The sequence below is a fragment of the Alternaria hordeiaustralica genome (assembly GCF_023758085.1).
Source record: "Alternaria hordeiaustralica strain BMP 2776 chromosome Unknown scaffold_14, whole genome shotgun sequence".
Lineage (NCBI taxonomy): Eukaryota > Fungi > Ascomycota > Dothideomycetes > Pleosporales > Pleosporaceae > Alternaria > Alternaria hordeiaustralica.
In genome coordinates this window covers 247,216-271,223 of record NW_026056786.1, presented here as the reverse complement: position 1 = coordinate 271,223, position 24,008 = coordinate 247,216, and the positions used below count along the sequence as shown (strand labels likewise).

The window sequence follows — 24,008 nt, the reverse complement described above, 5'->3', positions numbered from 1 at the left end:
TTAGAAGTCGCCGAGGCATGTCGAATACAGGTGGAGACATCAGAAATTGGACAAGATCAACTTCCACTAAACACTTGGTGAGCAGAATAACTGTGGCTCCAGGAGATGTGCGGGTAGCTTTTAGACCGGATCTTTAGCTGTACGCGAGCCGCGATGACCCGGCGGCGGCCTTTTCTCGCTGAGACCTGCTGTGGAGATTATCAACGGGTCGTAGCTGACTATGCGCACGGAATGAGCTCTCTTTCTGTCTGTGGCTTCCTCACATAGATGAAGCTCTATATAGGCTGTACAGCGGTGCCGTTGACACATTGTTGTTTCTGAGATTCTCCTTGCTTTTCTTTCCCCGCGGAACCAGGGTTGAGTCGGTCCTTCTGCCCGGTAAAGATCTGAGCCTGAGGATGCGTCCGACAGTGAGGGCCTTAGCCTGGGCGCGCGCTGTGACATGAGGATCGTCGACAGCGTAGCGTTACAAAAGGGCATGGTGTCGTGGGAACAGAGCGGACCCCTTCTCCACAAGTCACGATTCGAAGGCGTCCCCAGCGGCTGGGCACCACGCGACGCCAAGGCGCTAGTGCGATTCGGCATCGGCCGGGTGTCCGACAACTCTCAACTTGTCAATCTTCATGTCAATCACCTTCAAAGAGGACTCGTGCGCAGCCCTACACACCGTTCAGGCGAGCGACATCATAGGTGTTATCGAACCGCCAATCATATGTGGGTGCATGCAGCCCACGCGAGAAGAGCTGCACATATGCCGAGTCGACAGTGGCCCGCGCGTAAGCACCAGGTTGTCTGCTCGCCCATTGGAGCTTCCCCTTTCCTACCAGACATCTTCGATGGCGGTTGAAACTGTTTGCATATCGCTAAGACTCCGATACCCGCTACGTTTCTGTCCACGTAACAGGAAGATGCCGTTTTGCAGCTGATACCCAACGCTCCAGCTTGGCGCTTACTGTGACGCATTCGTCCAACTTACGTACAGCGACGTGCAACGGTTTTTGCTTCTGTCACAACGAAGGGGTGCCATTATGTCAGTACGTTGCGTGGACCCTCTTTTTGCGCTTGCTTCCGCGCTTGTTGTGGAGGGCGTTCTTTGGCAGCCCGGCTACGTTGTCCGCTGCCGCAGTTCCAGAAAAGCGAGGCGACGCCGCACCCGCGGACCCTTCGTTGGCTCACAGTGGCGCAATGCTGTACGCCGCTGATTCTAAGTTCATTGGATGTTTGCTTTTCAGGGCGATGTCCTGTTAGCCTCCGAGGACCGAAAGCTACCGAGTACCATTGAACACGTACCGTGCTTCATGTTCTCGCTCGGCGCTATTGTGACTCCAACGAGACCAGCTCAACGGAGCAAATTTCGGAGTCTCATCACCCGATCCCAAGAGAGGAATTGGGAACTGTCAAAACGGGTCAGCATCGTGGAGTCGACCCAAATCGTAGGGCTTGGGTCAGCCTGTTCGGTAGATCAACGGTCGATCTATCGAAAAACCTAACCTTTACCGTGGTGTCTTTACGGTACCCATGATAACTACACCAGGAGTCCAGGAAATTCCCGCACATTGTCGTCAGGCTCATTTCCTCTGTCCCCCAACGGCTACTTGCTTACGACGACACCCCTCTTAACGCAGCACTGCCACTTCCCGCGATGTAAGCAGTGTCCAGGTACCGCCGCATCTCCAGGTAGCCCCTCTCCACAGACGCGTTACGTACCTATGCTTGAAGACGGATTACCATCGTTGGCCAGGGTAGCCCTGTAAGTAACATTGAAACTGTACCACTGAAGCCTGAGTATCACCAGCCGGGACGGATCAGAGACATGTGCCGGAGGATGGGATTAATGCGCGTAGTGAAGATTGTGAACAATAACTGCGAGATTTCGCCGTTGGAGATGATTGTGGGATGGAAGTATGTTACCGACAGTCTAATGATTGTAGTAATGAGCTAACAATGCTAGAACCAGATAGCACAAAGATGGTCCATCCTTGCCTTCGAAGACACTACTACCCGGCGGCAACGTCACAATGCGACATAAGCTCTCGACTTCCAGTTTCTACAGCCGAACCCCAGCTTTCCAATTATGCGATGAACGGCATTCACATGGTCGTACCGTGTCTCTACATCCATACCCATGTCCTCTGGGATCGCCTCGACGAGTATCACGGCAGAACTCACGAGTACGCCGTGGTGCAAAGCCTTCGACTGATCCGAGACATCAGCAAAGGGGTCTATTGCTTCCAGTAGTGCAAGCTTGTAGTCCTGCGCCTGCCTAGATGAGGTGGGGCCTTGCGGCCATGCGATGTCTTCGATACCCGATACGAGCGCTGGGGTCACGCAGAGACAGACACGATACCGGGCGTCCTCAGATACTGCGGTCATTTGTCTCGGGTCAACGCTGTTCCCGGGCATACACACTCGATCCGATGGTGATCCTGCAAATTGAGAAGCTCCAGCTTTGATCGCATGAGTTTGCACGGCTAGGTCTCGGGCTTGAATTTGTCCCGCACTTCAATCAAAAAGAGATGTCTCGCGAACTCTTCGTGGAAGACAGCGGATTGTCTTTCTCGCTAAGACGCGGACTTGAAAGTCTTCAAGATGGCTATTCTCGATTCTTTTGATCGTCGCTGGCGTGTCTAGGCGTTTCACTGTGTGAAGGTCACCTTGGCTATGGTTAGCATCATCATCTCGAATCGAGCGATGTATTTGGAAACTTCCAGTAATTGGTACGTTGTCAATCTGTACTCGCTGTAGATTGTCTAGCTTGCAACAAGTACATATATCCACTTCTCTTTCAACTGTGCTTTGGCGGTTTGGGCTGAGCACGAGCAACGTGATTGTGAAGTGCATGGAGTGAACAAAGCCTTACGAATAAATGGAGGCCCTTTGTTCACTATCGTGGCTGTGTTCACAGCCATTGCTCTACGTTGTCGCTTATAGACATTGTGAACGCATACCGATACCTATATTTTGTACACAATGTCTTGTGTAGGGCCATGCCCGTTGAGACAACCTTCGCTGAAGAGAAATGCGAGTCTCACTACCAGTGTCTCGTATGTGCACCGATACGTTTCATTTCCATGCGGCTCTTGTAGTCCCCTTTCATGACAATGTCACTGTTCCGATAGCTTTTGAATGAATGCTCACTGCATGCAAGCAGGAAGGGGATAGGTAAAAGCTGAGGCCGGTTGCGCACGTGATTCACCAGCTGCCAAGTTCGCTTTCTCGCTCTCTACTTACGGCCTTTGCTTCTTCTCAAAGAATGTAATGTCCGACCAAGACCAGGTGTAAAGCCTTCGCAGCATCAGCTCAACCATGTTCCATCGACTAGACCATCTGCCACCCCAACGCGGCCTAGATAGCTCCTTCTATAGCTACACGACACTCGATAACCTGCCTCACCGATCCTACGCCCTCTACCTCCTGCGACGATGTGCCTACATCGTCGGACCTATCATGCGTCGGCATGGCTGGACTGTCCCAATGCTGCATGAGCTCTCGCAGTACTCTTCCTGCCATGGCAAGTCCCTGACTCAAAAGCAATACGGCATAGATCGTTATGGGAAACCCACAACCGAGATCATCCCGTTGAACATACAGTTACGTTTACGTGACGATCGCGATCCACGTCGTTTCATCCATATGAATGACTTGGTGAGGACAATGCTGCATGAGCTTGCGCATTTTGCTCATGCGCGGCATTTCGTGGGGTTTTACAAGTTGAATGCGGCACTATTAAGCGAACTAGTCAAAGACATCGAGTCTGGGGAGCTGCGTCGGCGTGTGGACTGGCGCGACGTACCGATATCTATTGCAAGAATGGAAGAGATCGTATACACGATGGCTAGAGATCTGAAGACGACCTTTGCGGAGATGATTGGCGTTGAGAGGAAAGATCGGTACAAATATAGACTGTGAGAGCCGTGAATGAAAGCATCACCTTCAAGACAGACTTGACTAGAGCAGAAAGACACGGGTTGTATTGGTCGAACGATTAGGAACCAACGTCTGGGTGTGGTTTAAGCATTCAGCTACGACTTACTGAACTATATTATAGCTCAATCAGTCGGTTTTACAGAGAGTACGTCCTCGAGGCGGATATCATCATCAGTTTCGAGTCGCTTGATCGTGACAACCGATGACTCAACAACCCTATAGCTGATGTGCGTGTGAAGTGTCGTCGGCGCCCAACCCAGCATCTGCCATCCTAGTAGCTCCCAGACTGTTCCCTCAAACCAGTCCTTGACAAAAGTGTTCTCACTGATGCCCATACTACATGTCTGCCCATCTTTGAAGCCGGCGAACTTCAACGACCTCACCCACGATTCTCTTGGATCCATTTTTTCCCGTTCGCTTATACTTAGAGGTGTAAAGCCGGTGTGAATGACATGTTGTTTCCCTGGATATATTGTAACGTATTGGCTTCTAGTCGCCCATGAAAAGCTCTCGCTAGAGAAGTAGCAGAGATTCAAGGTGCTGCGTGGCACGCGTTGGCCAGTCTCGACATCGGTGAACGTGAGCCCACCATCATGGAGAGTTTTGCCGTCGAAGAGGCTCGTGTCACGTTTGTACAATGTAATCGGTTTGTCGTGACGAAGTTTGAGACTGAGGCGGATGCTCAGATCTGTATGTCCGTCGATATCGAAAACGTCAGGCGAAGAAGTGATGGCGACGTCGATAGCGGGTGAACTAGTCATTCTGACTGACAAAAATGTAATATTTGATCTGGAAAAGCAAAGGTGTGAGAGCACTAGCTATACACTGGGTGATGCAAAGACACATGCAAAGCTGCTGCCTTGACGCGTCGCGTCCTGCATGCGCCATCGTTAATCTTACAGTACTTTCGTCCGCGTCGCCATTGTACCCCCAGACATTTATCTGCAATTATTGCGGGCTCTGCGATCGCATTATTTCCACGGATGTGAACCTTGATAGCCACGTCGAGACGCGGCCAAACGGAATATTTGATGGATGATGTCATCGATCACGCTAACCACATTTGACGCTAGCGTGCACACGAGCCATCAGCATATACCGTCACGTACGAGCTGCGCCCACTACACGACCTTACTCTATTCATCATACGGAATTGCGCGACTCATCTGAAAAGAGGAATTCGAAGAGTTATGGACCTGACACGGCAAGGAACGATATGCGTCCTGGCTGCTGCAAAAACTACAATGTTCGCACCATCCACACCAAGGGGAACGCCGTGACCAAGTGAAGGTGAAAGGGTCTGATGGAAGCAAGATCCCGGAACAAGAGGCAGCATCAAGAGCTATCATGACTGAAACAATCAGTCTCATGAACGCCCGCTCACAATGGAGAAGTCCAATATTGATGTGCTGAGAAAGCCACATTTGTCTATCAGATGGCTCTCTGACGTCTGGCACTGTCGCAGGTCACCTCGACTTGTCCCGTCTTAACCGCTTCTCAGCACAATCCTATTGTTCCGCGAAGTGAACGCGCTCAATATGGGTCGATTTTGCGTCTTCACTACGACTCACAATAGGAATTACCAGCCTTCACCACCCGATTGGGACAAGACGGCAGAAACTCGTGCAGCTCACCTCGAGACAATAGCAGCTTAATGAGACAAAAGTTGCAGCCGTCGACAGCAGTCCTCATACTTAAACTGCCCTTCCCCTTGGCAGCCTCTATCGTCAGACCACCCAGCTTTCTCTATCTTCTCATTACGACTTTCTCAGTTTCCAGCACTTTACCATACATTCGTCAGCACTCAGCTTCTTACTTCCACTTTTCAATCTTTACGATACCCATTACTCTTTACGATACCTTTCCATCATCATGTCTTCCTCTACTCTGCCCTCGGTCGAGCTGGTCTCACCCGGCATGCTTGAAGCTGCCACCATCTTGGCTGGACTTCGTCACACTCGTCCCAGAGATCCCTTTACGACTCCCACAAGGTCACCTTCCGTCATCCTCCCTTCGGTTGAGCAGGCCTCACCGATCGATGTACCCATGGGAGCTGCTCGTGCTGGACACACCTTCGGCCCTCGCTCCACCGGCGCTCCTTCTCCGTCTGTTTCTTACAGCTCTGGCAAGCCTCGTCTGCTCAAGCTCAAGCTCAGGCGCCCCAAGAACACCACCGCGGTCGACTCGACTCCCATCCCCGTGAGCCAGGCTGTCGGCACCCCCAACGCAGAGTCTGGTCGCTCAGGTCTCAAGCTCAAACTGCGTTGCATCCAATCCGCCCTTCATCCTTCTTCACCCACCCCCATTGCTGGCGCTGGCCATAAGCGCAAGATCGATCAACTCGTCACTCACTCTGAGGACGAAAACGACTCCGAGGCCGATATCATGCCGCCCAAGCGTCGCATGAAGCAGACCGCCCAACCTCCTCTGCCCATCTCCGCGCCCACCATGAAGCGCAACAAGCGCATCCTGGACCCGAAGAGGGCTGACCACGCAGCACTCATCGCCACTGCCGCCAAGGCCGGCAACGAGTACTACGACTCGGACGTGGGCGACGTCGCTGGCGACGTCAAAGACACCACCAAGCCAGAACTGTTCCGGAACGTCACTTGGGGCGCATACGCCACCGACTACGCCGACGAGGACAACTTCAAGGCCAACCCTGAGTTCACTCAGTTTGTTCCTGGTCGGTTCGAGCTTCTCGCTGACGGCACCGCGTTCGACCAGAAGCACAAGCTGGTCGTCAAGCTCCTCGACAAGAACGGCAAGAAGCGCATCTTCGCCAACCCTCCTCCGCGCAACTGGGCTTCGCAGGAGGCCACCACGGCGCTGAACAAGCGCACTGTCCAGCAGATCCGGCGCAACACCAGCGTCCGGTTCCGTGAGGTCGTCCAGGCCTACGTGGCGGAGGAGCGCAAGTGGATCCTCGCCAACCTCACCGCCGGCAAGCCCACCAAGGGGTGGAAGGCCTTCGTTGAGGCGTTCAACCAGACCTTCGGCGGCAAGGTTCTCGCGGGTACGGCCGGCGCTCGGCCTTTGAGGAGTCACTCAAGTCTCACCAAGGAGGTGGAGAGATTTGGAGCTGACTTCTACATGAAGGGTCGGGTGCCGGTGACGGCCAAGAAGGTGGTCAAGAAGGAGTGAGTGGTGGCGGCGGCAGCAGCAGCAGGGGTGGTGTGGTGTGGTGTGGTGACCGGTTTGTGGGTGCTGGTGGTGAGCTGGGCGCTGGTCGTCCGTAAGTCTCACCTTGATGATCATTAGCTAGTTGTGAGCTGGGGCTGGTCCCTTGTGAGTCTCAACAATTCATGTATACACTCTCTGAACACTCGCACAATGTCTTCGTGATGATCAATGTTGACTGAAAGAATGATTTGTGTGCCTCCAGGCCATGCATACCAGATGTATTTATTGAACTGCAAGATGTATATCGTCCTCCTGCTGCTATAATATGTACTGTTTTACCCATTCGTACGTACATGTTACCTCTAGCCTCCGCCTTTCGTACCGTGAATCTGAGTCAAAACTCCATTGCATCCGTCGCCATGGCATTCACCCCCATTGATGCAAACACCGCCGCAACATCGTCGACTGCCTGCGTGATCTTCTGCTGCTCCTGCTGCACCATCTCCACACACCGCATGACCTGAGATCGCGCTGTATGCGCATCAGCAGGTCGCGCTCCTTCCGTACCCGCGAAATGATCTACGACATCAAATAGCTGGTGGCCATAGCTGTCGTCTGCGCTCGCGGAATAGCGTGAGGAGTTCGCGCCATTCTTCTCGTCCTCAAATACCGGAAGGTTATACTTTTCTAGCACGGTCTTCGTCATCGTTGCGATCTCGTTGTGGAGGAAGATCGCATCTGAGCTGGAGTTGAGTATGCGAAATAGTGCTGGTGAAGAGCCAGATCCGCTGATGTTGCATCGAAAAACTCGGGTGATGATGGTCCCGTAGTGCAGTAAGTCATTGAGACCAATGATGTCCTTGAGTCTTTGGAGGATACTGTTGGTGTAACAGGACGTGTGTGTGTTCATCTTCTCGACCAGTGTTACCGTTACAATCGATTGTGTGATTTTTCGGTGCGGTTGACTGTTGAATGTGACGTTCTGTTGAAAGCTTCTGATTGTGGTTAAAGTGGTAGAAGGTAAACCGCCGTTTATAAGGGGTCTATAGGCTCTGAACTCAAGAGTGAAATTGGTTGAGTAGAACAAGAGTCAGATCATGGACCGTTCTGGGTCGATACAAGCGGCGAAGAAGGCTCTCATTCACATCGCCAAGGTAGGGCCACAATGATCGAATCGGTGAATTGAGTGAGCTTCTCAAGGGTCGTGACTCCCGCGGAGCGACTGCGGAGGTCTCAAAGCAAGATGTCGCAAGCTTCATCTTCTTGTAAGGCAAGGAGTGTGACGGGTCGGTAGTGACGATCAAAAGCAGCCCTTGACTGATCAGCTAGGTAGCAAGAGATGTAAATGCCATATATATGTATATATATTAGGATTGAAGGAGTTTGAGTAGCAAAAGAGAAGGTAGCTCGTCACTCCAATAAATACTTGCACTTACCTTGTGGTGAGTTGACTTTGCTTGTTTGGCCGCATTATCTGACCTCATCCCATTATTCTATACGAGCAAAACGTCAAAGTTAGTTTCAACGATTGCGCACTCAGTTATGCCAAAGCTTGTCGTACAACAGGACTACGCTGCCAAGTGAGCGTAGGATGGAGTGACCTCTACTACAAGCTGAGCTAAACTGCGCGCGAGACCCTTCAGCCATGATACCTGCTGAACAGGCGCTAAAGTTGCAGCAAACACAGGTTCCGGCGTAGCGGGTAGGTCAAAGGGCGATTGCAACGACAACACAGCTAAGAGAGCAGCAAGATCGAGGACACCAATTTGACCGACAGCAGGCATGTCCAGCACGGTACTGCCAAAGTGGAGACAAGAAGCCTCAAAACCTCTGCGAGCCTGCTCGCGCTGCTTTACAGCCAGACCTTGCTCTTCAAGCACTTTCCACGCCTGCGCATCTTTCGCCAGCTCAGCTGCCTTCTGCGCCTCGTCCAAGCGCCTGTAGATGAAGTCAACTACCACGCATCGCGCAACGAAGACATCCTCTCTCGTCATCAACGAGAATCTCTGCGTGCAATACTCGTGGACTCTTTGTATCAAAGGATGCAAGAGATTCGTACTTTCCAGTACTGACGGCAGGTTCGGTTCGTCCGCGTCGTACATCTCGGAGAGCAAAGCTTCGTGCCACATTTGAATGCGCGGGCGGGAACGCAAGAAGGAGATAAGGTGGGCTTTGGCTACGTGGGCCGAGTCAGACTTGCATAGTATGTGGGCGATAAAAGTCAGGTAGTAGAACCACTCCACTGCCGAAGTGTACGACTGAATCGTGGAAAGGATTGCTGGGATGGTGTACCAGCTTGGGCGCAAGAGCTTTGGCTGCTGGGTGGATTCCATTTCGGTGAAACCGCGCAACGTCGAGCTGATCGTTTGGACACGCTTTGCTTAGTCTTCATTGGGTTGTAGTAGCTGAAAGAAGCTCATGGAATCGCGCATATTGATGGAATGACCTCGGTTGACGGCGTTGTGAAGGGCGATGTCGAGAAACAGTGTCTGTTTGCTACGCAAGCAATCAGTGAGTAGAACCATTACTGGACGAGATTGCATCCGGAGGTGATATGAGTATGAAGCGCGAGGCCGCCATGATCCTTGGAACTCCAGGTACCGATTCTGCTAGTTCCAGAACAGATCATCTTGTGTTTTTCGATCCAAAAAGGTGTGCAGGGCACTCAATGAAAGACGCAAACCACCTTGCACTTGACAGTGCGAGAGCAATCTCTCCGCCACCCCACCATACATTGGAGCACTGTGGCCCCTATGTAGAACAAAGAATACTATCAACACTTACCACTGATTCTTGCAGCCCTCTTTGCTCTACACTGCCCGTACAACAGCAACCATGTCCACTCAGGGGGTTCCGGTAGAAACGCCTTTCCCCGACATGAACATCGACAAGCAACATGGCCCTGTGCACGTTCACAGTGCGACCGCTACAATCACCAGGATCGCGAAGAGCCCACCGTCCGAGGGTTTCACCACTAAGGTCATCAAGGTCGTGATGACATGCACCGGCAACCTTGACACCGACACCATCCTCATCGAGGACCCCGATATCCTTCGCATGTTTGTTGAGAAGGAGGGAAAGATAGTCATCAGTTTCACGCAGCTTCCCATGATGATACCAATCTGGAAGTTGGAACCTGCTGGCCCAATGCCTGACAACCAGGGTCAAGAGGATACCGATGAGGACTTCGAGATGATAAGGAATGCTTGGAAGACCTGTCGACTTGTATGGGGGCGCCATGCGGGACTTGAAGAGCTGAACAGGCGAGCAGCTGTGACTATGCGTGCGATGCAGAAGCAGGACGAGCTTGCTGCTCGAGCTGGTAATGGTAAACAATTGCGTTCTTTTCAAGTTGGTTGTTTGTGCTTTCGAAGTCTGTCTTCCCGCAATTGCGATCGCTGACCCTTGATAAGCTGAGCGTCCACGAGCAGTATTTGCACCATCATTATCGACGACGCCAACAACGACGCCGAAAACGACTCCGCCACCATCGACGACTCCACAAGATAGCCCACCGAGGCATCAGTTCGTTCTCCCTGGTGTACCAGCTTCCAAGAATTCTCGTCGCGTTCCAACTCAGGCAATCCCGTCGGCCCCGACAACGATGACACGTCCTATACGTATCGGTGGTCATACACTACTACAGCCAGAGGACGTCGAAGGTCATTGGAGCGACGCAGAGGAAGAGGTTGGGGGCCAGACTGCTGGCGCCTCTGCATCGACCGGAGCGCATAAGCCCGGGTCTAAAGACCTTGGAGCCTTGGTCCGGCGGCGCCAGGCCGAAATTGAGGCCGCTCAGGCCATGAGGGCGGGGCTGTCGAACCTTTTGGACGCACCTCGTTTAGAGGATGAAGAAGCTGAAGATGCCGAGCTCCCTGGTCCCTCGGGCATAGATGACGAGGGAGACGCGGAGGGACAAGTCGCGAACCGATCGGAAGAAGAGCCTGAAGATGACAGCGAAGATTTTGAAGATAGCAGCGAAGAAGCTGACGATGACAAAGAAGACGGAAACTTCGGGGAGTCTCTCCCTGTGAAGGGCAAGCGCTCGCAAGGTACCCTGAAGAAGGTCTCACGACCGTCTCAGAAGCAGCTTGGAAAGCGACCTGCCAAGCCCACTCCAGTTGAAGCCAATACCCAGCCCCCCAAGTCAAAGCTTCGAAAGACTGGGGTTCCGATCTGGCCGACGACTATCATCACCACTGGTACCGCCGGACCGAGTCTACGACAGGTTATGGAAGAGATGGGCCAGATCCTGACGACAGACGCTGAGCGTCAAGAGTATATGCATCTCGTGTGGACGCGTCGTCGAGCCGCCGAGGAAGACAAGGATGTTACCGCCGAACAAGCAGTGCTTGCTGACCTAGAGACCTTTGTGCGTAATCACGGCATCGTGGACTTGCACAACCGATGGGCACGATGGATGGAGTCTGGCGTGAAGACCGCCATGCCCATGTATAAACCGGCAGGAACTGGTGTGATGGATGCGGAGGAGCGGAAAACGATGTTCGAGAGGAAGAAAAGGGTGCGCCGGGGCTAGGAAGGCTTGGTGGGTTCGAGACGGAATGCGACGGTTCGGTGCGGGTTCATGGTGTTGAGACTTGATAGGGAGTCAAGAAAGCTTTGCGTATGACACTGGTTGTTAGCTGGAGGTAGAACGTCTTCGTTGAAGAGGACAAATTAAAATGTGATGAATCCTCGACATACTGAGCACTGCGCGCCGATATGACGTCGTGTGATCGCTTGCGTAGACCTTGGGCGTGCAACTATTCTTCACAGGTAACCACGTGCGACAAAGAATATTGATGAAAGTGAGGTAAATGTTGGACAGTTTCTTGAGATGGCAACCTTCTTCGGATATCGTGAAGTTTGGTGGTTCAGGGTCCAAGCACGCGTGTCGCGCACGCGACATCGGCGCTAATTTCGGTGATGATGACGTCATCACTCTTCACAACACCACTGCAACCACAACCGCGCATCTCAAGTTACCTTCGGGGATATACATCCAAGACCGCCCATCTGACAACCACATTGAGACCTCAGGATGCTCGCCATAAGCAGGTGTCGTTGCCTCCTTCCCAGCGAAGCGTGGACTTCGATGACGCCTGACAGCGACGAAGACCGCTTACAATGCTCACGACATCCTGCGATGCATGAGATGAATTCAATCTTGCAGCGGCCTGTATCGGCTGTGCAGAGATTTTCCAGCATGCAAATTCACTACATCAATATCGAGCCGCTATGACCAATTGGTCCTGGAAATCGTCGACATTGCTCGTCATCTTATCTGAACCACCACTCTTCCAGTACGCACTCGTGTACTGATCATCACCTCTCTGCCTCTCGTAAGCTCAACAAAGTCCGAAATTGAGACGCTCAGGTTGGAAGTCACGGTGCGTGAAAGCTCGTCGCAAAGGATACCAGCGGTAGAGCACCCCGCCGATCATTCTCTTCACCGGCCGCCATCAACCCTATCTCTTCGACTAGGAAGCCTTGCACTCCTGCATCGGAATTCGCTATTACCGATAGGAAAGTCAATGAAATGGGAAGTGAGAGCAGCGTCCCGGCAGCTAGGTCTTATGACAAAGAACCGAAGCAAGCAGCTAAGAAGCATGAGCCCGACAACAGTGAAACAAATCTACCTGGTACAAACTTCAGCGAACCCAAACCGAAGCGACACAGGACTATCATGGCCAAGACAGTCATAAAATCTCCCACTGAACGCGTACCGCATTCGGTGAACAGTCGTGCGCCACAAGGTCAAGGCACTCAACAAACTGTCGATCACCTCCGGGATAAACACTTTCAGCCTCAAATGCGTGAGAAAGGAGGACGCAATGGAAAGAAAGACACTACGACCGAGACTCCAACAAGACGTTCGCATCGGAAGAAGGCTGGTCGACCGGAAGCTGGACCAACTACTCCTCTGGTAAAGAGTGTAAACAAATACGGCTTTGAAGTATGGGTCCCGGCTACCGGATCGAACAACCTTACGGCGAGTCACAGTGCGAAAAAAGAGACTGCAAAACCTCCTTCTCTTCAAGAAGACGACATCTCCGATGAGGTTTCAGTCGAACCCGCCTCTGATGCTGCTGTAGCTGGCCCACGCAACGAGACTTCTGGAGACGCAATATCCCAAGAGCACACTGGCGACGATACAAGGCAAAGTTCCGTCAGTGATGTCGTTAGGGGCGACGTGAACGAGAAGACGATGCCAATGGAGGACGTTGTCGACACCAACTTCATTCTAGAACGCCTGAAGACATATAATGCACAAACCCCTACCGACAAAGACAGAGGTGCGCAAGATGCTATTGACCGGGATAGGCAGCCGGTACCCGAGCAAGATGTTCAAATGATGGATGTCGATGACGCCCGAGTTAGTGTCACTACCTCTGGCCTTGGTCGTGACGACACCAATCTCCAAGTCAACCACCATGCTCCGCCAAGCTTAATACCGGAGAAGGAATTTGTCGCTGCTAAGGTCGATAACCCATTGCAAGACGATGGCGACGTTGGAAGGACGAGACCCGGCCCCCTGTACTGGCGTGCAGCCGATAAACGAACGGAAACTGGTGTCCACTTCTTCAACATGCCTTTCGAGGACTTGCGTGAGATGACACGACTTCAAGCTCTCGAGCGAGCGCGTCCGCAGTCATCCGACGAACTTCGCGCCCTGTTAGTCTCCGCGGCTACTAGTAGCAATTCTAGTCCCGAAGAGTACACCCTCGCTGATGCCAGAGTCAGGCTCCAAGCATGTCGCAATGCGTTGTATGGCGTTCGACTAAGGGAGCGTATGGCTACAATGCGTACGGCAGCCGCTCGCGCGACGCAACAGCCGCGTGATAGTGTTGCACAACTTGAGGTCATTACCGAAGAGGCACGGAAGGAGCTTCTTGATGCTCAAGATGCGTTTGATGAGGACTTTCGGAATGTTGCTGTCGCCAAACAAGCCCTCAAGAATGTCACAGGTAAGCCCGTGCCAGATCTTCAGGACCCAGAGACGGAAGCGGATGCTTTGAGAAGGGAGAAGATGGTTAATGAGATCAATGGGGCTATTGCAGAGTACGAAGCGCAAGTGAAAGCGTAGTATGGTATCAGCTGAGGCGCACTTGGGGTAAGGTGTTTGGCAAAAGAAGTTGGATGACGGGGCCTGTATGGTAATGTGTAGTGGAGGCATATGGCGGAGACGTCCGATGCGCCGTATCTTGGAAGAAACGAGAGATCGTGATACAGTAGTAAAGTAATGCAAGAGGGCTTCCATCATCTTCATCAAAGTGCTCGCGCATCCGAGGACTAAGCTCGGTCTACAGTACTTTGTAGCATAGAAGACAACATTTGCCTCAACACTAACTATGTACTGCGGTTTCATAAGTGAACGTCTATGGAGGCGGCAAGCGACCCGAATTCATGTGATGCGAAACGCGATAACGATATCGCTAGTTTGACTTCTATAATGCTGCCTGAATGTATGTGAGTAGATCACTTATTGAATCCATCACTGGCAGAAGTTGGACCAATGGTTGGTACTGTGTATAGTTCTTTCAATGTTTTCCCTCGTTTTGGAGGTCGCGAGTGAGAGCGCAAGCGAAAGTGAGACAAAACAAAACAACTCTGCGCGCAAACGCCCACTAGGCGACCATCAATAACATCACATCTCAACGAATCTTCCAGTAACCCCCGAAACATCAATATATCAGGACCAGTATGCGCGAAGAAGGAACAGAAATGCAAAGCGACACGCCAGACCCTCAGCAGTTCTTCACACCCGCACCTACCCCACCGATCAACACCGCGCCTGAGACAAATGCGATGCAGACTCCCAAGATATACAGACGGAAGAGACCACCCACGACGTCGAGCAGTCTTAGCGTCTTTGAACCTCGGCTCTTCGCTGTCATGCCCGAAGCGACAGCCAGCGAGCTCATCAACACTATGCGCTTGATTCTTACCAGAGGCGGCCAGAAGAAGCACTTGCTGGCACTGTGGACGCAGAGAATCAAAGATATTCTCCAGAGGCTGGACAACCGCGAGGTAATCAGGGTGTATAATGAGTTCGCGACTGCGCATGATCATCGAGAAGAGAGGTTGTCGTACAAGCTGCCTCTGGTCGAAGAATTGGCAGAGGAGGAAGAAGAGGCGGACAAGGTCGACGAAGCGCACGACAATATTGGAAGCCATGGTGCGCCCGAAGAGATTGTGGGGGAGGATGCTGTCGCCGACGATGCACTGCAAAAGAAAGCCAGATCTGAGGTCGCACAGGACCTAGATGTCCACATGGAAGACTTACCTCTAGCAAGAAACCTCCAACCTGTCACGATCGAACATGCGAACCCAAAGAGAGCACTTTCGCCTCCATCCTCGTCGCCGGTACTACCACCTGCTCCATTCATTTCTGCAGCAGGTGTCTCATGCGAGAGGCATCCTCCCGGTACCTGCACGGTTGTACGAATCCATGATTTCAACGCTTTTCCCATGACAAAGATCCAAGAAGTCCAAGCCGACTATTATCGAAGCGCCATCATCGTTGCCATGTGCGTACACCGCGACAACAACAACAACCAGGTCACCCAAGTAGCAGCTAGTATGGATAATGGGCCAGTCGAATTCCTCCTCATCAACGATCCACGCATCATTGCATTCCTCGGTTTTCGCCAGCCATCATACGATCCCATCTGCCTCCAACCCAATCCTCGCCTAGATGAGACATATCAAATATTCATGCACCCCGGTCTAGCATCGCGAAATCCGGAGGCTTGGCGAGTTGGCGAGTTGGTATCGGCGCGCCATGCGTATCTATACTGGCTGGATACCAGACAGACCGCAGACCCGAAAGCTCCACCTACTATAGCAGAAGCCAGGATCCTGGCGCCCAAGATAGGTCGCCGGGCTAAGAATGTGTGGGAAGAGATTGAAAGATGTTGGAGTCTGGAGCAGGGTAGTAGTGGAAAGCGTTACCGAGAGAACAGGATGGAGTATCTTGGGGAGGATCCAAAGTATCCTGAAGGAGAGGAGAGGAGATCTTCAAGGAGTATGTGGGTCTAGGTGGACGAGCTGTGCTTGTATCTTTTATTCAGTCGGACTGCGATAAAAGCTCCAGGAAGCACTACAACTGCTTGACATTCCAGGCATGTCCCGAGTTATGCGTATTCGCTAAAGCCACTTCAATGCGGTGAGCGTGATCGTCGACTGTTTGTCGCGCAGGTAATATATGCGCACATCGACATCACTCTCTTGTAGTAATACATCTTTCGAACACATCGATACTTAATGAATCCACGAGTATACAGTGGCAAATCTGGTTCCCGGTGTTAAGGTCCATAAAAAACAGGTGCGACTTACTCTGCCACGGGTCATTAATGGGTGCATTGAACCCTAACATTACACTATATTGTCGTGTAATTCAGCTAAATTGCTCGAACTTCGGTTGGTTATCGGGTCACACTGTCCATGTCCTTGATGTTGGAAGGTTGCGTCAGGAATGGATGGGGTTCCGCTGAGAAGCTTGAGCTATGACGCGTATTGATTACTAAGCACAGATGCAGCCTCAAACCGCGACTGCAAACTTCAGTACTACACGTCGGCCAACAAACATCAACGATTGCCCAATGCCACAATCCTGCGAGCTCCGATGTCTTACCGAAGTGATCTCGCGTTCTAGATACGGGGTTTTCCAGTCCTCTCCTTCCATGGTAGCGAGATCATGCCCACCTAGATAACGCGAAGACGACACGTCCCTCCACGCACCGACGAACGAAAGCCAGCAAGGCTCCCTCCTCCGATCAAAACCTCATGACGCGTCACCCGATACACATTACAATCAACGAATGATCATGGATAAAAACCGACATACACGTACATATGGTTGAACCGGTATACGGTGGTGTTGTGTCTACAGATCTTCGGCACCACCATCCATGTGGTCGTCCTCTGTAGACACAGCAGCTTCTGGCGTAACACTCGTTGGAGCTGTGTCTTCCGGGGCGGTAGTCCCTAAGGCTTCCGTTGGCGGTGGTACGGGTGCTGGCAGGCCACCTGGAAAGGAGCCTGTCACGTAGGATTCATGGAAAAGATCACCTTCATCGTCCGATTCCGCATCTGAGCCCGAGCCCGAGTCATCTTCATCAGGCTCTTCTTCAGGGTCTGCCCACGGCCGTTGCGGTTTAGCAATGATCGGCACCGCCATCGACCGGACCTCATGGACACCTCTCAAATGCGCATCAGGAGCCAGAATATTGCCTACCCTTTCTTGGTTGGATGTTTCCGGAATGGCCATGGGCTCCGCAGATTTGGATGCCTCCGGCTCCATCCCACCCGCACCCTCATCTTCTCTGCATATACGAAGGTCTTCGAACGTCATCGGTTCATAAGGCACGCGTATGCCAATCCTAGGCCATATGGGCCGCCCTGGGGCCTCGTTATTGGGCGTGCTCTGGAACATCAGTCCATAGTGGTCGTATAGCCTAGAGCGGTATACAGGCATACCGAGTGCCGGCACGTATCCATCCGGACCCCCTTCGCTCACGTCTTTGGGTGCATCTATCTCCTGGATGGGCCACTTTACAGGTTCTGCAGGTCGCGTCGGTTGCTCTGAGTATGGTATCCAACACTCGTTCAAAGAGTGGGCCCAGAATGCTCGGCATCTATTGGGATTTAGAAGACATATTTTCCTGCGAGATCTTGGCTCTAGAGCGACAGCTCGCGCATCCGTCTCGGGGAAGCCCATGGGTATGGTCGCATCTGAAATTTCCTCTAACACTGGAGATTGAGGGGGCGAGTTGACAGGTGAGGCATGCTGTAGCTTTCGGTACGTGTGTCGTTCGCGGCGACCGGTCGTTTCCTCTGCCCACTCGGTGGTTACGAACTTGCGTTCGCCCAATTGGAATGGTTTCGAATCTCTCCAGAACTCTCTGGCGGGGTACGGGTAATTGATGGTGGCTTTGCCAGCTCTTCGGCTTTCGCCTACTGGCTTCTCGAGCATGGTCTCGTCGTTAGTCGGCTCACCACCTGCTGAGGCCTTTCCGGATGACTGCGAGGCGGAACCGGGCTTGCTTGTTCCTTTCCCGCGCGCATTCTTCTCTTTTCGGAGACGACGTTGACCCTCTCCGATGTCAGCTTCGCCACTCTTTGCTCTAGTGCCGATAGGATCGCGCGAGTGTTCACCAGTAGGCTGATCACCGGAAGCCTGTGGTGCATCCACCTGGCTGCCGCCTTCGCTTCCACTCTCAGGATATACCAAGTCTTCTGGATCGTCTCTGACTGCGCTTGTCTCAGGGTGCCAGCCCGTTTTCACCGGCCCGAGCAAGTCATACGAAGTCAGCCAGTCCCATGAGCTCTCCCGTGCAGATATGAACAGGCCCTGTTCCGTTCGAATTTGTCCCCACCTGTCTTCGATGATGGTTCCACTGGACGTCGTTACTTCCCGTACATTCGAAGTGTTAGGCCTATCGTTCTTATACTGTGAGACTTCGTCCTGGCGTCTTTCCTCATGCGAGGTGTATAGGAGATTCTCCGTTTCGCTATCTATTTTACTGTCCACCTTTGCCCGCTCTGTCTCAATGGCTGCCTCATCCAGTTCAAAGCGGTGCGGTATCTCATCTGGGATATCGCTGTCAGCGTCGTCTTCCCCTGAGCGACGCAAGCCAACAAGTCGACGCCTGTACATCGGTGTCCACAGGCGAAGTTCACCTGGCCCGACGCGAGGAATAGCTCCTGCACTGTTCCTCATATCCCGGATCTGGTTTCCCAGATGATCTTCGAAACCTTGTCTGTAGCTTTGACCGCCAATGGCTCTTGAGTCGTAAAGTTCAAGTAACGAGTGCAGCCAGTCATAATAACCACCATCGGTGCCTCCCGTTTCGAGCTTGTATGTGAGCTTCCGCTGCAGTCGTTCCGCCTCCGCAAGCATTCTTTCGTCCGGATCCAGATATCGCCCCCTCCTTCGCCGATTGGAGGCCTCCTGATAGAAGAGCCAGTCTTCGAGTACTTGTTGCGCGGTCGTTGTCCAATCGTGGTTCTGTCGGCGTTCCACTCTGTCAAATCTCTTCTTATCTTTATCCTTCTTCACTTTCTTGTAGGCCTGTTGTGCAAGCGCCATCGCCTTCTTGGCGTCTTTGGTCTGTTGTAAATGCCCACGACGATGACCAGTCTGCTGTTCTTCGAGATCTAGGGCATCTCGGTGCGCTTGAAATTTGGCGTTATATTCCGCTTCAATCGCTTCAAATTCGTAATACGCAGCGTGGTCCTTTTCCCAATCCTTTGCCTTCGCCGTCAGCTCTTGCCAGGATTCAAGGCTCTTTTTTATGGACTCCCATGTTTCGTGCAACTTCTTCTTTTTTCCTGGCTCTGTAGTCACCAAAACCAGGTGTGGCATGTATTTATTTCGGATCTCCGCTGCCCTTGGTGCCTCATCAGCTTTGCCAGTACCGTTCTTCTTCCCCCCTTTCTCTTGTTTGCCATCCTGTCCAGAACCACCGTTGCCGCGTGGTTTCCTTTTAGCCATATTCTCGTAGGGAAGGTCGCACTCGACGTGGGCTAATGCGGGATTGTTCAGCTGGACGTCGAAATCGATTGCATCAAATTGCGTAAGATCAGACCGTGGCATTGCAAGAGAACGGGTTGATGGTAATTGTACCATTTCGTTGACTGACAAAACAGTCCAAACAAAGAGCTATTGACCGTCTTCGGCGAAATCTCTGCCCCACCTTCAAACAAAGCCGCGCTCGTTAGGTACAGATGTCCGAAAAGGGCACATGCGCGCACTACCGCTTTAAACAAAGAGCTATGTATGCATGCCGACATCTGGTCGTGGTCACCCAGGCCCGAAGAGTACTCCTAACTGGCCCCTATGGTGGCTTGCTCCACATGTTCTCTCTTATTCATCATGCCAGGTTTTCCGCTTAGGTCGAGCAGTTTTCTTTGGAGGAGACACTCCAGCCATGATCGCATCCTGTCTCTCCCACTCTTCCTTCTGCACGTCGTACAACTCCCGTTCTCCGGCGCCCAACTGGTCACGATTCATTTTCTTCGCTAACCAGAGTGGAGGAATGTGCATATAGCCATCTACCTTGTGGGTACCCTTGAACTCCTTGACGAGGTTGGGATCGCGACTGGAACCCAGATTGCCACTCTTCGCGGCGACTATGGTCCGTGCTGCAACCTCGTCGTATGGAGAGTGCGAGTAGTCGTCTTCGTCAACCCATTTGTCAAGGGGCAGTATCCCTGCCGGCACGTGTGTCTTCTTTGCCAGTCCATCTGCGTCGGGACCTTCGTCGTCCTCCACCGACAACGCCTTGGATACAGCAGCTTCTTCGGAGGATTGCTCGTATTCATCGGAACCGTCATCAGAAGCGACAGCCTCGTCTACGGCTGGCGCTTTCGCCAGATTCCTGTTGGTACGTGGCGGATGGCGTCGGAACGGGATATGGTCAGGGTCGTTGGCGGGTGTGGCGATGCCGGATACATCGCCCACTCCTTGAGCGCCGGTATCGCCAGGGTTGTTCTTGCTGCCTTCCATGGGGTTTGCGAGCTCAAGAGGAGATGCCACGCCATGCTGTAGCCTCGAACCTGGCTTCTTAAGGGTGCGCCGGGTGTTTGCTGTGCGCGTGTCTTCAGCAGTTTGTCTCGGACGCTTACGAGCACCAAGACCCTGAGCATTGTCGTTAGCAAGAGCCATGATCTTGTCGCAATCGGTCTCACTTACTTGTGTCGCAGTCTGCATGCCGCCAGTCGCAACTCCATCCTGAATCCGCAACTTCAACTTCACGATTAACGATGTCTTCGGTCGGTCGGTACGTGCCCGCTTGGTGCCAGATGGACTCACTGTGGCACTACGCTTGCGCTTGCGCTCGCCGTCGACCGGACTAGAGACCGCCTCCGCTGTCGGATCGACCAATGGTACCGCCTCTGCCGCATTCTCATCTCCCGCCATACGCACATCTCCATCTTGATCTCGATTCGCTGCTTCGCCGTCGATCGGGGTAGCTTCATCTTCTTGAGCGCTGGCCTTGGTCTTCGCAGGCCTCACCGTGGTCGTCTCTTTCTTCTGTTCTAATTCAGACCTTGCTGCTGCGTTCGCGCTACGCTGTTTCTCTCGCTCTGCCTTCTGTTCCTCTTCCTTCAGCTTCTTATTTAGCTTCGCGATCTCCTTCTGCCTATTCACCTCTTCTTTCAACTTAGCCTTCTGTGCGGCGGTCACTTTGTCCTTGATATCAGTGTCGCTCAGAGACAGCGGATAGTTTCTGTTATCAAAGTCCAGAAAGATCCCCACAAGGGCATCCTTCGATATACCGTTGAAATTTGTAAGTGTGTCGTCGGCTTTCTTGAGCGTCGGTCGAAGGGCTGGCTTATTGCCCGAACTGACGTTCACCGGCCAATTCTCGTAGTCGTCCGCCATCGTGTGCAGTATCGCGCGCTGCCGGCTGTCTTTCTGTAGGCGCTGTCTTGGTGCGGTGGGGTCGTGCGATCGGAGCGAGATGGGCTGCGGAGGTGTGCGCCAAGGATCGTGACTGGGGTCGCGTCGTATGCGGAACGGCACGCGAGTCGCACCAATGATACGCTTGCGATGGAAGTTGCCGAGCCTGTATCCCAGGGTGAGTGACCATGCTGCGAGCAAACCCTGGAGGTGAAGCGTCCCTCACGTGCGACGTCCCGCTCTGACCCTACACAGCGCAACCCTAACCGGATTGGGGGTACGTCGTCAATCAATGTTCGACAACAGTATGTTCGACAACAGTGTGAGCCACGAAAGCTTCTGCTCTGTATAAGCTTCCAAACGAGCAGCAGCGTTGCGGAACACTGCGGCAGTCAGATACAACAGGACTTGAGCTTTACTCGGCTCTTGGCGTAGTATGTGTCTCGAACTAATTGCTCAGACTTTAAGGATTGCGATGTCTCTTATTTAATAAGAAGTACCTTTTGCGTATATAGTAGTTGTGTATTTTAGAAGTTATAAGTAGCTTATCTTGCTCTGCGTTATTGCAGTACTATAGATAGAATAAAAGGGAACTAGAATATTAAGTCGCACACCGCAGTAAGTTAACAGTTAAGGAATATATAAGTTGCTTTCGCGACTCACACCAAACTAATTGCTCAAAGCAAAGCGCGCGCTATGAAGAAGCACAACGTGCTGAAATTGTGAGAACTATACTAAGTTTGGTCTATTCTAGCAGACTGCGAGATCGAGCGCGAGAAGAGCATCGCATGCATCTCCATGCCATGCACCGGCTGTCACCCCAGTCCAAGCTTGCACCTACACGCCCACGCTCCTTCTTGTCGTCCTTTTCGCCAAATATCGAAGAGATAAGCGAAGGGTTCTACTTCTTGCTCTTACGTTTTGACTGCGTCTTCTCCTCTTTCTTAGATTTAGATGTCTTCTTAGCTTTCCCCTTCCCGGTTGACGCGGGAGAGTTCTCTTCGGATACGTCAGTATCTACTTGTTCGCCATTCTTATTCTGCTCATCGAGTTCTTTTTTATATTCAGTCGACCAACCTTCACCCAGTTCAGTAATCCTTTTCTCAAGACGATTTGCGACACTCCGATCCTTCAGGATATAGTGATGAATAGTACCAGGTTGTTTCGGGTTGTCGTCATAATCATTAGCACGCTTGTGGAGCTCCGTAACATACTGAGCACTCTGAGCTTGCTCTCGATACTTCAAAGCTGTACGGACTTGTGGGCGATTGTATTGCGTGTAGTCATGTTTTTTCGCTTTCTTTCTTGGCGATTGAGGTCGAGGTTCGGACCCAGTTGGCGGCCCACCAGCAGGGTTGGCTGGTGCTCCTGGATCATTGGTGTCTTTCTTTTCCCCCTTTTCACTATTGTCATCATCATCACTACCGCCATCATCATTATCACCACCACCGCCACCACGGGGACAACCTGCTAAACCACTGCACTCGCGGTAACTGATTGCAAACAAGTCGTTTTCGTCGTCGCTAGAATCGCTGTCATCATCTGGTATATCCTCCTCGGTCGGTGGGTCGTAAAGCTCATTCGGTGCATCTCGCTCGTCGGAAGTCTTCCAGTCGTTCCATGTCTCGCCCGCTGAAATGAACAGACCACTCTCCAGTCGCGTCCTGCTAAGATCATTCGCTGTTGATAATGCGTCATTAACGTGACTATTTGTCGGTAGTCCTCCTGAAAGCCCTGTCTCTCGTGCTCGACGTTCTGAGTGTGACTCGTCCATCTTGTCATCCTTATTCTCATCCTCTACTTCCCTCCTTCTCTTCTCAATAGCTTCGACATCAAGTTTCAGATTGATCGGCGGATCGATTGGCGGAAGTCGCGGTCTACCTAATCCCACAGCTTGACTCTTTGCCCTTGGTATCCTAACGTGTAGGTGATGTGGCCCCATGTTGTCGTAATTGAGTGTCTCCGTTTGACCAACTTTATCATCTTCAAGCGATTTGAGGATTGGACGTAGGAATTTATCGTAAGCATCGTCTCCTGAAAGTAGCCCAGGTGGCTGCCCATCCCGTATGGACTGCTGTATTCGATCTTTCACCTTATCAATGTCCTTGAGATACTGAGAACGGAATTCAGGCGTTTGATAATATAGAAAGTCTTCATACAAGGCAGTCGCATGTCTTCGTGCACGATGGGCTACCCAGCGGACTCTACGGTCAAATTTCTCCTGTCCGCCCACTGCCCTGTTGGCCGCACCAACGAGAGCTTTCCGATTTCCGGCATTGAAATCTTGCGCCCGAGCTCGGTTTGTGAGGTGTTCCTCAAAATCGGGTATCTCGGCTTTCTCCTTCGTATCTTTGATTTCTTGCGAGAGTTCCTGTCTTTGTGCTTCCAGGTGCTCGTACACACTCTGGGACTCATTGGCATCATCTTCAGATCTAGGACCGTTGCCCCGTCTCCCTTTCCTGGTATTGGCGCTCACGTTACTGCTCTGCAATACTGGCGTCGATGTTCTACCCGCTCTTGGATTTGGGCTATCTGTATTTCTGGCGTT

General features: G+C 52.2%; 7 protein-coding genes across 7 annotated transcripts; 4 read left to right on the top strand and 3 right to left on the bottom strand.

Moving 5' to 3' along the window:
• Positions 1 to 5,799: 5,799 nt before the first annotated feature.
• On the top strand, positions 5,800 to 7,071 carry J4E84_006922 (uncharacterized protein; the record flags this gene model as incomplete). Its single annotated transcript, XM_049389509.1, has 1 exon — positions 5,800 to 7,071. One exon carries the CDS (start codon positions 5,800 to 5,802, stop codon positions 7,069 to 7,071), a length of 1,272 nt encoding a protein of 423 aa, XP_049242702.1.
• Positions 7,072 to 9,885: 2,814 nt separating this feature from the next.
• On the top strand, positions 9,886 to 11,587 carry J4E84_006921 (uncharacterized protein; the record flags this gene model as incomplete). Its single annotated transcript, XM_049389508.1, has 2 exons — positions 9,886 to 10,378; positions 10,701 to 11,587. 2 exons carry the CDS (start codon positions 9,886 to 9,888, stop codon positions 11,585 to 11,587), a joined length of 1,380 nt encoding a protein of 459 aa, XP_049242701.1.
• Positions 11,588 to 12,589: 1,002 nt separating this feature from the next.
• Positions 12,590 to 14,137, top strand: J4E84_006920 (uncharacterized protein; the record flags this gene model as incomplete). The annotated part of the gene is made up of 2 exons (XM_049389507.1): positions 12,590 to 12,596; positions 12,618 to 14,137. 2 exons carry the CDS (start codon positions 12,590 to 12,592, stop codon positions 14,135 to 14,137), a joined length of 1,527 nt encoding a protein of 508 aa, XP_049242700.1.
• Positions 14,138 to 14,754: 617 nt separating this feature from the next.
• On the top strand, positions 14,755 to 16,092 carry J4E84_006919 (uncharacterized protein; the record flags this gene model as incomplete). The annotated part of the gene is made up of 1 exon (XM_049389506.1): positions 14,755 to 16,092. One exon carries the CDS (start codon positions 14,755 to 14,757, stop codon positions 16,090 to 16,092), a length of 1,338 nt encoding a protein of 445 aa, XP_049242699.1.
• An 847-nt stretch (positions 16,093 to 16,939) lies between these two features.
• Positions 16,940 to 19,651, bottom strand: J4E84_006918 (uncharacterized protein; the record flags this gene model as incomplete). The annotated part of the gene is made up of 1 exon (XM_049389505.1): positions 16,940 to 19,651. The coding sequence occupies one exon, from the start codon at positions 19,649 to 19,651 to the stop codon at positions 16,940 to 16,942; it is 2,712 nt and encodes a 903-aa protein (XP_049242698.1).
• Positions 19,652 to 19,921: 270 nt separating this feature from the next.
• J4E84_006917 (uncharacterized protein) lies at positions 19,922 to 21,442 on the bottom strand (the record flags this gene model as incomplete). The annotated part of the gene is made up of 1 exon (XM_049389504.1): positions 19,922 to 21,442. The coding sequence occupies one exon, from the start codon at positions 21,440 to 21,442 to the stop codon at positions 19,922 to 19,924; it is 1,521 nt and encodes a 506-aa protein (XP_049242697.1).
• A 919-nt stretch (positions 21,443 to 22,361) lies between these two features.
• Positions 22,362 to 23,443, bottom strand: J4E84_006916 (uncharacterized protein; the record flags this gene model as incomplete). The annotated part of the gene is made up of 2 exons (XM_049389503.1): positions 22,362 to 23,376; positions 23,436 to 23,443. The coding sequence occupies 2 exons, from the start codon at positions 23,441 to 23,443 to the stop codon at positions 22,362 to 22,364; spliced, it is 1,023 nt and encodes a 340-aa protein (XP_049242696.1).
• Positions 23,444 to 24,008: the final 565 nt, after the last annotated feature.